This window comes from Bison bison, unplaced genomic scaffold (genome assembly GCF_000754665.1).
Source record: "Bison bison bison isolate TAMUID 2011002044 unplaced genomic scaffold, Bison_UMD1.0 scf7180017864452, whole genome shotgun sequence".
Lineage (NCBI taxonomy): Eukaryota > Metazoa > Chordata > Mammalia > Artiodactyla > Bovidae > Bison > Bison bison.
In genome coordinates, this window is record NW_011495014.1 from 3774627 (window position 1) to 3789590 (window position 14964).

Genomic DNA, 14964 nt, shown 5'->3' on the forward strand with positions numbered 1-14964 from the left:
AAAGAGTTGTACGTGACTTAGCAACTAAACAACAATAATAACTCAGAGAATAGGAAAACTAATCTTACCTCTTTCTAAGAAACCAGGAAAAAGAAGCTATTATCTTAAGGAGTCAAATTTCATACTTTTCTGAAGAATTAATGCATAACAGGAAAAAATATGGGTATCTGTTTTATTTGGGGTCTTAATTTATATGATTAGTGATATTGGTCTCATTCCTCCAGTATAGAGGGCATTATCTTTTATTAATGTAGAGTGCCGGTGACTGAATATTTTGTTCCGAAATATTTTTAAAAAATGCTCCCCCAAATCCATGATCGTTGCTCCACCCAAAGAGCCAAATGTGCTTATGTTAGGGTTGTTTTATGCTTTTAATGGCAGAAGGAGAGGGAACTGCATCTAAATTACAAAGCATTTAATTAACATTTCTTGAAAGAAATTAAATTGGGTTGAACAATTTGGTTAACATATTTTAGGAGAAAACTGTGATTTAAACATCAGGAAATGAAAGTTCTGCTAAATGGAGCCTAGAGAATGGTGTTACACTCACTGCCTTAGCTGAATTACTAGTAGGTCCCTTCATTTAGTAAATATGAAAGGAGTAGAGTTCACATTGGTTTTCTTTCTATATGAGTTTGCGTTGCATGATATATTTGAATAATATTCTTTAAGAGAAAGTTTCCCAGAAGTTCTAGATGAAATAAAAGAGAGACAAAAACACAAAGTATAGAGGAGCAATACAATGAAGAAAGTAGATTTCAGATCTTTTTTCAGAGTGAATATACCATCTATAACATTTCTGTTTGTTTCTTTTTCTTTCTTCCTTCTTTCCTTCCTATCTTTCCTTTTTGGTGTACAAAAGAAATTCATTTCCTTTTCTTTCATTCTCAGGAGTTTTAGGGGTAAATATCAACAGATTCTCCAGGAGAATTGTATTCTAAAGGCAAAATACTCTTGGTCAAGTGCTAAATAGAGTGATACCATTTTCTCTGAAATGAAGCAGATAAAAATTGTACCAGTGCTGCTGGCAGCAAAACCATAACATTCCATTTACATTATCATCACATTAAAACATCCTTTAGAAAGTTTGCACATGAATAAGGGATTGCTCTAACTTGCAGATTACCCTTCAGAAAAATTTAATATGACACTGAACAACAAATTACCAACAAAGTACACTCATAAGGGCTTCATTTACTTAAGAAAAGGGCAGAGGAGTGAAAGCGTCCTGCAAGAGCTTTTCAAAGAGTACCTTATATTTCTCCTTTAGACCCTTAGCATGTTCAAAACTCTGTAATGTTAAACGGAATTAAATAATCTATAAATGCATGCACTTTTATTTTTCACTGAATGTAATTTCTATAAAAATCTATGTAAGAAAATTAGCAGCTACCTCAGTTTTTAAAAAGTTAGGGTTGCCAGACTTGCCTGACCATGCTTTATGACTCAGCATAAGAGCAGCTGTGCATGTTTTTATTTTACTGCCAATGGATGGGCAAGGAATGTAGCTGAGTAACATGCAGGCCAGTCAAAATTCATTTAGAAACTAATCATATTTATATATGTACAATTTGCTTAGGTAACCTGGGTAAAAGTGGTGGCAGGAGTCTCTGGCTGGTTAAAAAACACCAGAGCTGCATTCTTGATGGCTCCAGCTTGCTTTTACCCCTGTGAGAAGTAAGAACGGTAAGCAGTGAAGGTCACTATATTGCACTAATAAATTTTACTTTGAAAAATAATCATTCAAGCATGGCTTAAATTATTAAAACTCTATAAAAGAAATCGAGCATTGGAAATCAAAAGTATGAAAGGAATGACATTACATACGGTCAAAGTAACTTGAGTTAAAGCATACAATTACCATATGAATTTAAAATGATATACTCTAGAGAATCTACAGAAAGCTGTCAAAGAATCACACAAATTTGGCAAAGATAAAATAGAAGAGGATTTAGTTCCAACACCTAAATAACCTCTGTGTCCACTTGGTTAGTCTGCCTTATAAGAAGGCATTCATTATAGGCATTCCAAAAATTAAAAGGTGCTCCATTTTTTCCTTTAATATTTCAAATCAGAAAGAATATCATTTAGTATAAATATCTTATTCCATTTGTTAATACTTCACATGTGATACTTAATACCAAAATCCAACCCTACTAATTAAGAAAATGACCGGACAAAAGTAACTTGAAGGCAGAACCCTAAAAAAGATATCTCAGGTGGGACTACTTGTAATTCTTGGATACTTATTTCAGTTCTCTTTTGTTTTCTAGTGTAGAGTTACCAAATGCCAGAAGATTGTAACTTGAACATAGGCCCTTCTAGGCTATTGCTCTAATCCTTTATTTGTTTATGAGTTTATATTTAAGAAGTTTTACATAAAGCCATAATTGAAAATTTTACCAAATAATAAATTTTAAAACACAAGTAGCAATCTCTACACAAGTACTGAAAAGACTCCACAGCTAAAACAACAAAATAATTCTACTTTCAACTGGCAGATCAGCTCTCTGCCTCCAATTCCAAAGTAGTGACTTCACGTGTGTTATTTTGGAATACCTAACTCAAATGGAAAACACATGAAAAAGTCTAATGTTTACAAGAGAAACTGAGAAGAGAGTTTTGATTTTTCCTACTATAAGCCCCACCTTACTAGATATTTCTCTAATGTGAAACACAACGGTTTGAGATGAGGCAAAATACATGCTCTTTTGGAGAAGTTTGAGGTTTTAAAATTTCTGAAAATTAAGAATAGTGAATGTCAAGTTATCCTACCTCAAAAGATACTCAAACTTAGCCAAAGGTTTAAATGGACTGGTGACGTCAACATTTGATTCTTCATAATTAATTTTTAGTTAACACCATAAATTAAACATGTGCTGTGCTGTGCCTAGTTGCTCAGTCATATCCAACTCTGTGGCCCCATGGACTATAGCCCACCAGGCTCCTCTGTCCATGGGGATTCTTCAGACAAGAATACTGGAGTGGGTTGCCATGCCCTCCTCCAGGGGATCTTCCCAACCCAGGGATTGAATCCAGGTCTCCCACACAGCAGGTGGATTTTTTATCGTCTGAACCACCAGGGAAGTCCAAGAACACTGGAGTGGGTAGCCTCTCCCTTCTCCAGGGGATCTTCCAGACCCAGGAATTAAACTGGGGTCTCCTGCACTGCAGGTGGATTCTTTGCCAGCTGAGCTAAATTAAACATACATAAAAATAAAATTTGACCTCCCTTACTCTAAAGGAGATATTTACTATTAGGTAAAATGATGAGAGGGGACTACATATGGGGAGGGAGGAGGGAGGAGGGTTCAGGATGGGGAACACATGTATACCTGTGGCGGATTCATTTTGATATTTGGCAAAACTAATACAATTATGTAAAGTTTAAAAATAAAATAAAATTTAAAAAAAGAAGGGAAAAAAAATAAATAAAATAAAATTTAATGACCCAATTCTATTTTCTAAATGCTGACTTTAGTGTCTGGGCTTCCCTCATGGCTCAGATGGTAAAGAATCTGCAGGCAATGCAGGAGACCTGGGTTGCACCCCTGGGTGGGGAAGATCCCCTGGAGAAGGGAATGGCTACCTACTACCATATTCTTGCCTGGAGAATTTCATGGACAGAGGAGCCTGGCAGGCAAGTCCATGGGGTCACAAAGAGTCAGACACTGAGTGACTAACCCTTAGTTTCTAGAAACTTACAATACAAGAAATTAGGCCCCACCACTTCAGCATAGCCCAAACACACTTATCCAAAATTTAATTAACTAGATATTAAGATATTATTCAGCTTATTAGTGTACATTTGAGTTCAACTAATTTCAGCAATTATTTGCTCCAGGCTACAAGGTTTTTAAAATTCCCCCCTTGAATCTCATTGTTATTTTGTGAAACTAGTACCTATGGTCTGCTACCTAAATGTTACTTTTCATAACTATATTTAAACTTTCTCTGAAGTTAATGTTTAATACCAACTTCCACCTAATCACTGAATTAGCAATACTATCTTACAAAAAAGAACAAACAGAAATAGCATCTTTTCCCATAATTATATATGATAAATACAGTAAAACTGATTTAAAAATCTAAGGTTCCTTTCTTAGAAATATATTTTTGCTCTTTTAATTTTATTAACTGATCCCTAATTTTTGTGACACTGTTTCACTACTTAAATTACATCCTTCAGTGTCTCCAACTCTCCCAAATCATCATTCTTAGGATGAGAATAATAATAGAGGTCTTTCTGTTTCCTGCCAATCAATTCAAACAACAAAGAATGAATCTTTGTTTTTGGTTGTTATTTTTATTTGTTTATGCAAGTGTTAATTGCTGGGAATTCTGGCTTCATTTTTGTGTAAACATTAAGGGTTTAAATTCCTTCTCTTTATTCCCAACTCTGTGCTTAGTAATCTATAAATGAACCAAGAATATACCCTGGTATTTATACTCTTCTAGTAAATCAAAGAATTCTTTAAATTACCAAGAGTCTTACTGTAGTTGGAAAATTTAGAATTTTACATTTAGACAGCATGCACTGTGCTCAGTGGGGTTAAAAATATTTTCAACCTGATTCATCATCACTACCTTCACTTCCTTCAAAACACTGTTTACTTCAGGAAACATGAAACTACACGTAAATATCAAGCCAAGATCCCAATGATATCTCCATTAAATATATGCCTGTGAAAACTAAATACAATCACATTTTTTGTTATTCCATAAGAGCAAAGAATGTAACAAAATGAGGATTGGAACTGCCCGTCACCAAGCATTTTTCTAGTATATGCAATAAAATACCATTGTGGGAAAATTATAAGGAAGAAAGTGGATAAACTGAGGCATTGTTCACAAATCAAAAATTATTTAAAATCTTTTAAAAAATTCATATTAACCTGAATATTAATATTATCAGCAACTCCAAATGGTGACTACTTGAAAGAATGAGTTAACTATATTTTGTTTAGCTATATACTTTTATATTGTCAATTAATCTATCACCAATTTTGCCACAGAAATTGTATGAATAGGTATTTCCTATTTTCTTATAGAAAGAAAATAATTTTTAAAAGTCTGGATGGTTTAAAGCAAACATCATACCAAAATATCTTCTTATGTAGAAATTCCTACCTCTTTGCTTTCTTCCATATCTGACTCGCTGCTGAATTCTTCAGTATTTAAATTTTCAAAGTCAGACTCTCCGACAGCAATTGGTACAGTCACAGTGAGGCTGGGGTTGTTTATGAAGGACATGTAATCACTTTCATCCACGACATACTTTTCTACACTGCTGCCGATGCCACTGGTAGTTCCATTGCCATCTTTGAGATAATTGAGGTCTTTGCCTATTTCTATCGTGGTATGGTTGGAAATACAGCTGTCTTTTTTGTTATTTAGATCTTCAAGAGGTTTAATTTCATCTAAAGCTTTCTGCTTTCTAACAAAGGCTTTCTGAATAAATTCACGTATTTTTCTTTTAACAAAATCGATTCCTTTTTGCATCCTTCCCACAGCAATCTGGAGATTATTCATTTCATTATCATCATCAGTGGCGGCAAGATTGTCAGAACTGAATGAACTCAAGAGTAAGGCCAGGAAGAGGTTCAGAACCTAAAACACAATAGGAAAACTGGTGATCAAAACATTCCATTGTTTCTATTGCTCCGAACTACAAATTTTCCAAAGTTGTTCTTACACCTCACTTTTTGCTAATAGATATTCTTTCTAATTTATGATAAACTATCCTGGAAAAAGAAATACCCAGCCAATAATACTACATTAACACTATTTACATTTTAGTCATTGCAAAATTACTAAAACCACTGCTATGTAAAACTTCTATATTAAGTTCATTTCCAAATGAAAAATTTTTGCTATCTATATAACTATACAATGAAAAAGGGAAAGAAAAGTTTTGTTTGGGATGTTAAGTATTTTCCCCATGTAACCTGGGTTTTTCAGGACACTGATAATTTATTATACTTTTATTCCTGAACCAAAGATGATTCCACTATATTTAAATATTATTTTATTTTTATGTTTGTATGTATTCTTGCACTTTAGATAACATCAATTTAGAAAAAATATATATACCTACCACTAGATCAAAAATCTCAGTTTTTGGTTCAGAAAATCATGGCCACTAGATTTATATAGTAGTTGCAAATAGTATTAGGAAATGGTTACAGACCACTGATTAACAACTTGAGTCTCCAAAAATAGGACCCACTGATATGGGTTAGCAAAAAGATTAGTGACCATAAATCTGCTATGTACACTCAAAAAGAGGTAATTTACTAAGAAATAGAACACTCTCATGGACACAAGACCAAGTATATGAGTCCTTGATCATTCAAACAGACAGAACAATGACTGAAAAGGATATGGCCCTGAAGGGGTCCAAAGACAAAAAGTAAATAATACAGAAGAGGAATTCTAGGAAAGGTTTTCAGTAGAACGCCAACGAAAAGGATGCTGCATTCTTGCTGTATTCCTATCTTTCTAATAGGCTAATGAGCCTCAGAGTTCCTTTGTTTAACCAGTTATGAGTCAGTCTAACCAATGGTGTTAAGAAAGGCAAAAACCTATACGATCCAACAAGGACTGCACATAATTCTGTGAGTCTATACTGACATCTTTCAGTTGCTACACCATGGTTGCTAGTACTCGTACTAAGACTGATCCTTCACATCTGAAATTTACCAATGAAGTTATATTTTATGGTGATTTGCCTTGAATGTATTTTTTGGATAAAAATAGATGAAAGAGAAAAAGTTAAATGCTACATTTTGGGTTTTATCCCTAATCAAACTGAATTTTGGTACCATAATTTTTTCTAGATTTGATTAAGGTTCATTAATGAACTTTTTCTATTAGGAACTTTTTCTTGACAAATATTAGTCAACCTTCCCAGAGTGAGATCCAACTCTCAAAGCTTTGGAGCAGGTATCTATTATGTCTTTTACCGTTATATCTTATGATAAGTCCATTCCCTTTTCACATTAGAATTAAAGCATTGGGTAAGAATCAAGTTTATTTTCTCAGTGCTAAGCTTACAAGATTGTTGTAAGGATTCAGTTAAGGGATCCATGTGGCCCTCACAAAGCTACTGGCACATGGTAAACACTTGAGAAAGTTTAGTTGTTATATCACTGTTACTATGATCCAACCTACTCTCTGTTATACTATCTTTCAATTTACCTTTTTTTGTTTTCAATCTAATCTCTTTTTCTAGACCTCCTTTATTACCAAAGGGTATTGATCAGTGTAACAGCTGACCAAGGTGGTGGGTGTGACCAAAGGCAATTTAAAGAAATACAGTTCAACAAGCTTACTCAGGAACTGAAACCTGGGATCCTGTTTCACACATGGTCATGGACAGACTCCAAATTATTCTCTTGGAATAATGATTTCCATTTGGGATTCAAGGTTGAAACATATTGTCAGTATCAGTACTTTTTCTAGCCTGATTTTTAATTGGTGAGAAAAACTCATTTTCACATCCCTCTTGTGTGCTGCTAAGTCACTTCAGTCGTGTCCCATTCTGTGCGACCCCATAGACGGCAGCCCACCAGGCTCCCCCGTCCCTGGGATTCTCCAGGCAAGAACACTGGAGTGGGTTGCCATTTCCTTCTCCAATGCATGAAAGTGAAAAGCGAAAGTGAAGTCGCTCAGTCATGTCCAACTCTTAGCGACCCCACGGACTGCAGCCCACCAGGCTCCTCCATCCATGGGATTTTCCAGGCAAGAGTACTGGAGTGGGGTGCCATCGCCTTCTCCATCTTGTGTGCTAATGCCCCACTTAGAGATAGAGGTTGCTACTTCTAGATGTGATAATCTTAAAAAAAAATGTATTCTTTTTCTGCAGCACCTGTCTTAAACCTGTAAGAGGATTTCTGGCCATAGTGTTAGCAAACCAAGATGATAGCCTGGGAAAGCAATCTATAGCCCCACCTCTGTCTTGTCTGTGGACTAGGCAGTGATTACTTACACCTCTTGTGGCCGAGCATTACATGGCAGTTTATGTGTGCTTACAGGAGGTTATGTTTGCGGGACATTAACCTTTTTGGTGAGGATGAGAAGGAAGAATTGTAAGAAGCAGTGCACTGGGTTCAGTCAACCTTATTTAAGGAAATGTGATATGAACATATTTCCTTAATAGTGATAAACATGACAGATATTTTTACCACCTTAGTTACTCTAGAAAAAATATACAAGATATCACAAAAGGAGGGATACTTTTTAACTTATAGTAAATAAGGAGATTCTTCAATTTTTTAAAAAAAGTACAGAATTTAAATATATGCCAATAGATGGAAATTATTATTTTATCTGTTATACCATTTTATGTATATGTAGCAATCCAAATTAATACAAATGACATCCATAGGTATGAATACTTCCTGAAATTCTCTTCTCAACTTGAAATCCTTTGTACAGTTAGAGAAATGTGTCCTATTTCAGTAAACTAAAGATCATATGTGGTATGTTGAGTTTCTTTAAATTCACTATGTTTTCTGGCTCCATAAATTCTACCCAAATTCCACCTGCTCATTGCCACTTTCCTGATAAAAAGACATCTGTAGCGTTCAACTGTCTACAGGAAAAAATATTCAGTTCGGTAATGCATAATCAGTCTTTTCATAAATTAAACTCTACACAGTCTGGCCTCAAACACTTTCTGCTACCCCACTATGAATTTTCATTGCTTGCATCCAGTCTTCTCACTCATTGTTGTTGGATTCTGTTCTCTGCCTTCTATTCTCTTCTTCCAATGTATGCCAGATATATAAGTGAAATCAAACCAAATCTAAAATACAAACCAACAACATTTTCTCTGTTTTTCTTCTATGTAGCCCTGTGATTGTTTCTTCCTGTTCCATGCATTCCTGCATCTTCTGAAATCAAGCAAGTTATATCTGGAATTGTAGTGGTTTTAAAATTATTTGATACTCATCCCTTCAAAAGTTAAAGTCTAATCCCTTTTTCTTAAATGTGAGCTCTTTTTAATGACTAGTCAATAGAATATTGCAGAAGTGACAGAATGCAACTTCAAGATTAGAACATAAAAAGAGCTTTCTCCTTGCCCTTTGCTTTGTGTCTTGTGCTCTGGAAGAAAAAGCCAACTGCCATGTCATGAAGATAATCAACTCCAAGGCAAGATCCATGTGGAGAGAAACTGAAGCCTTCTACCAACATCCAGTAAGGCTGAACTGGGACCTCTCAGCAACAGCCATGAGAGTGAGCCTTATTAGAAGTCAATTCTTCAATCTTAGTCAAGATAACTGTCTCCCATCAACATCTTGATAGAAATCTTTTAACTAACCTATAGAAATTATGAGATAATTAATAAATGTGTATTGTTATAAGCCACTGTTCACATTTCTGGATTGTACACTATTCATGTTTCTTGTTATTTTAAGAACAGGTCAGAATTAAAAACAGGATACTGAGAAGACTGAAATATTGCAAAAAATAGAAAAAATTAATAATTCTTTGTTTTTTTCCCTTTCCCTTTTCTCTTCCTCTGGGGGACTGAGCCAGTCAGTCCACTCTAAAGGAAATCAGACCTGAATATTTATTGGAAGGACTGATACTGAAGCTGAAACTCCAGTAATTTGGCCACCTGATGCGAAGAATTGACTCATTTGAAAAGATCCTGATGCTGGGAAAGACTGAAGGCAGGAGGAGAAGGGGATGACAGAGGATGAGATGGTTGGATGGCATCACCGACTCAATGGACATGAGTTTGAGTAAGCTCTGGGAGTTGATGATGGACGGGGAAGCCTGGCGTGCTGCAGTCCATGGAGGTGCAAACAGTTGGACACGACTGAGCCACTGAAGTGAACTGACTGGGGGATTGGAGGTTACTTTTAGTATGAAAGAAAATGAAGTCTATAAATTGCAGACTTTAAAATATTGGTTATGATAGTCCTTGTTCTATTCCATTGAGTTGGGGCCTGATAAGCAACTTAGTATAATAAATTTAACATGTGAGAGTCTGATCCCTCTCAAATAAATCTATTGTCCTTTCTTCCCCAACCACTGGGTCCACTATTTCCTGGCTTGGGATGGTCTACTTTCTTCTCAGATCTCAATTAAAGATATTTTCAGGTCTGAACTCTTTGACAAAGCCTTCTGTGATGATCCTTGCCATCGCAAAGCAACATTTCCATCTTGTGAACTTTACATACAACACTTTGCTTGCACATTTTTTTTCACTTACTCTTTTTATTCCTGTTTGAGTAAATGTCCTATCACTATGCCATATTTATCATCCTACCATCGTTCCCAGGCCTCCAGGACTCAGTAGAGGTGTGTTGGGCATAGTTCATTTTACACAGAAATGATAACAAATGATTCTTGAGTCAGTGTTACTTGTTCATACTGTCATTTCTATGCAACAAATACTGATGTGCTTTTAATGGACTGAGATGATCACTATTTTTTTTTAACTCCAACTTGCAGAGATCCCAAATGTGAAACATTTTCAAGTGACAATATTGTTAGTATTTATAAATAAAATGAATGACTGTCTAATAGCACTGCCATGCTTTAGCATAAGAACGGAAAGATAAAAGCCAAAAATGGCCCTCTCCATGGAACAGTAAGAGGTACAGAGATGAAGAACAACTTTGGTTCAAAAGATATTTTAAGAGCTTGTGTTACATGTCAATTACAGTTCAATATAAAGGGAAAAAATTTAAAATAATATAAGCAGATATTAAAAAGAGTTCATGTAGATTTCTATAGTCTGATCTATAACTGACTCCTGCCATCATGAAGAATTGACACTTGATTTAAAAAAATATACAAAACATTCCTGATGGTTACATTATCTTTTACTGAAAATGAGAAAAATGTTTTACCACATACCACCAGGTTTCCAATGACCATGACCATCATGAAGACAGTAAGGCACATGGTTTGACCGGCGACCTCCATGCAGTCCCACATGGTCTCTATCCACTCTCCACACAGCACCCGGAACACAATCAGGAAGGAGTGGAAGAAGTCATGCATGTGCCAGCGAGGGAGTTCACAATCATTGGAAATCTTGCAGACACATTCTTTGTAGCTCTTACCAAAGAGCTGCATGCCGACCACGGCAAAAATGAAGACGATGATGGCCAACACCAGGGTGAGGTTACCCAGAGCCCCTACAGAATTGCCGATGATTTTAATTAGCATATTCAGGGTGGGCCAGGATTTTGCCAACTTGAAAACTCTAAGCTGAAAACAGAAACAAGGTCATTACTGCTCTGCATTTGGAAGAATCTGTATATTTGTTTATAGGGAAAATCTACAGTGTCTCAGTTTTAGGTGATGGGTTATTTGTGTGCCAAACTATTGTCTATATTCTTCATTTTGAAATAGTATATATTGTAAATAAAATAAGAATACAGTTCTTTTTTAATTGGTATTTAAATTCCATAATCTTACATAAGCATTTATACTATTCTTTTTGTTTTTCTGTAAGGAGCTGAAATACCTAAAATTAATGGTGATTCATTAGCAGAAACTGCTTCAGAGAAGTAGAGGCTATAATAGAGGCTCTCATTATTTAAAAGCCCAAAATGGATATATTTTTCAGTGTACTTGAAATATCATGCTGAAATGCACAAGTGTAAACAACATTAACACTTAAATTAGGTAAGATACAAGGGAAAAACCAACTAATTTCTTTAAATCTTAGACTGCTTTGACCTTTAGCGTGTTGTAATATTAGGCTATATTTTAAAGGAGATTTATTATATTCAAATAAGAAATACTTGGACTTGAATAAAAAGCTGTATTTTGTCAACCTTTATGTCTTCAGTGATTTAATTAATCAACTCATTATAGTGCATAAATGGCTTGCCACCACTATGCCTGACACATTGGTTATATTAGCTCATAGAAGCCTCTAGAGTACCATTTACCATTAAACAGCATCAGCATTTTATTTCTGATGCTTCAGTAAATGTCAGGCTAAGAGTAGTGCATTATTTAATGGCAACTAAGTGACCCAAAGGAGCAAAGATAAGAACCAAAAATTTTAATTTATTCCCAGAGAATAATTAATGCAAAACAGCCTGATATACTAAGCAAGACAATAGTGATATTATGCTTAATACCTTCCTAAACTGCATCACATTATCATAAAGACCTCCTAAGCTTTTAAAAATTAGTTGCCCATTTTCACTTGTTATATAATCACTCCTAATTTTTTTTTTTTAATCCTTCTAGCTTCAAATTAGATCCACAGCTAAAGACTAGGAAAGGAAATCACAGCTCTAAGGATCTTAACATATTTGAAAATAGTAAGTTTAAAAATAAAATAAAATTAAAAAAATAAAAAATAAAAATAAAAATTGAAAAAAAAATGAAAATAATAAGGAAATTTCTAAACAGACTTGATCACAAATTCTTGAAACTAATCACCATTTAGGTAGGTTGCCTATAGGAATCTATCTTTACCACCAAATACAATGTCTGTTGTTTGAAAATAAATCACAAAATGTTGGAGCCAACTCAAATATACAGCACAATAAAACATATCAAATTTTAAATGGAAATGGGTCAAGTGATATTTTGTCTTTTAATTTAAAAAGAGGCCTAAACTTATTAAATATAAAGAACAAATGAAAAAGCCTTTCCTTAAAATTAAAATATTATACAGGCAACTTTTCTTAGAGAGTGGATTTGGTGACTTCCTGCCTGGCTAAAGGCACAGATGAATAGAAGCTCTGTCGTCTTCTCTGTGCACTCTACCCAGTCCCGAGTCTTGTATGGGGGCAAAGTGGGCAACTCCATAATCTCTTAGCCTCTGGTAGAAACTGGAGCCCATCCAAAGCCCCAGTCAAGCCCCTTATTATGTTTAAGCAAACCCCATATACCTGAGAGGTATGTATTGTGTTGTTTAATTTGATTTAGGATTATGTATGACCTCCATTTTCTCTCTTCCCATTAGCCTTGACGTTCAATTACTAAGGAGAGAATTATTGGCTGTTCATTTGAATTAAACTTAATCTGTGCATTAAAACTGTAATGAAGAAGAAACTACCATCTGCTTTGTTAGAAATATATTCAAACAAAATTAAAGCTATGGGAAATCTTTCAATTTTTACAAGAAAAGGGTGACTACTAATTAAATTATTTATAAAAATATTGTGGTTACTCTCAGTTAATTTACCAGTCGAAATGATCGGAGAACTGACAGTCCTTCCACATTTGCCAAACCAAGTTCCATTAAACTAAGGCTCACAATTAAACCATCAAAAATATTCCAGCCTTCTTGAAAGTAATAATATGGATCCATGGCAATTATCTTGAGAAACATTTCTGCTGTGAAGATCCCAGTGAAGACCTAAGTGAGAAATGTTTATTACATGAGTGACGACTCTTGAAAGCATAAATAACTATTAAGCAACTTAATTTAATCCCAACAAATCACAATTTAGTTCTGAGTTTTAAAAATTGATTTAGACCCAGGAAATTAGTATCCTCAAATGGTTTGTATTCAAGTTGATATTTAATTTTTTACTATAGTCAAGGTTTATCAAGTGATGAAGAATATAAGAATTAAGACAGACAGTAAAACTAATATTCTCACTTTTATATTCTTAAGTGAAAGGTTCAGGTTACTCATTGCAGTCAACACCCTGACTTTTCCTCTGATCTCCCTAGCTTTCCAAAAACTCACCAAATGATTACCTATTAGGGCATTCTAACCCTAGACCCAGACTGACTGGCCTAGAAATGGTTCTGTAATTCCAACCAGGCTGATGGTATTCAATACTTGGGCTTGTGTTAGAAATACTAGTTAAGAGGCATACTCCTTCTGCTTAATGAGTGGTGTCAGTAGGATAGAAGTTGGTAGAACACTACCCTCAAAAGAATATCCAGCCAGAGATGAAAGAAACATACTGGGAAAAGGCTGGCAAGAAGCTAACTCCCAACGACATTGATTGGGAATTTGAATCTAGACAGATTAAAACCTGGAGCTATGCCCAAATGGACTTTAGTTACTTGAAGTAATGAATTACTTTTTTAAATTTATTTTGCTTATTTTTGCTTAAGCTCATTTGAGCTGTTTCCTAATACTCATCTCCATAAAGCTTATTTTATCCCTTGCTCACTTTTTTATAGATAATGTTGAGGTGATTCCTACATATGTGAAAAAATTTGGACTAGGTACCATTATTGTCCTTTCCTAAAGTTCTGTGATTTGGGGGCACAGCCTAAAACAGTCTCTGAAATATCTTTTAGAGTCTCTGTTACAGTATTTAGAGCTTTCATTGCTCTGTCAATTTCTCATGGGTATAGATCCCCTCACTGTAAAATGCAGAGATTCATAGTATCTACCTGAGGACTGACTTTGTGGGTACCTAGAAAGAGGGATTTTATGTAAACCATTTAGCACAATGCCTGGTACAAAACAAGAGGTCAGCATATATATTGTAACTTTATCAGTTAAGACCTATCTGGTTATAACAGAACAATAATGGTTACTTCAGAGTCTAAAAATATTGTGTATCATCCTTCAGAATATATCATTTACTATCTATATAGAACCTGTCTATATGTTCATTTATCAAGGTGGGAGGTTCATGAGAACTTAATAAACCTGTTACATTGATATCAATATATTTTTGTTACCTGAATTTATTCATTTTGACTTTCATTTCTATCACTCTACCATGTAGCCATGAATGTTAGTATAGAATTTCAGGTTAAAAAATATGCAAAACTTAATAACCTCAGATATGCAGATGACACCACCCTTATGGCAGAAAGTAAAGAGGCACTAAAGAGCTTCTTGGTGAAAGTGAAAGAGGAGAGTTAAAAAGTTGGCTTAAAGCTCAACATTCAGAAAACGAAGATCATGGCATCCGGTCCCATCACTTCATGGGAAATAGATGGGGAAACAGTATCAGACTTTATTTTGGGGGGCTCCAAAATCACTAGAGATGGTGACTGCAG

At 34.9% G+C, this 14964-nt stretch overlaps 1 protein-coding gene across 5 annotated transcripts in view; it reads right to left on the reverse strand.

The window, feature by feature from the left end:
* SCN2A (sodium channel, voltage-gated, type II, alpha subunit) overlaps nt 1-14964 on the reverse strand; it is a 140200-nt gene that overhangs the window by 30792 nt on the left and 94444 nt on the right. For all 5 annotated transcript variants that reach the window (XM_010858948.1, XM_010858951.1, XM_010858949.1 and 2 more), the window contains 3 exons: nt 13175-13348; nt 10876-11232; nt 5131-5610 (listed from right to left, as the gene is read on the reverse strand). In XM_010858948.1, coding sequence (XP_010857250.1) covers nt 5131-5610; nt 10876-11232; nt 13175-13348 — 1011 coding nt within the window. The remainder of the gene's footprint in view (nt 1-5130; nt 5611-10875; nt 11233-13174; nt 13349-14964) is intronic.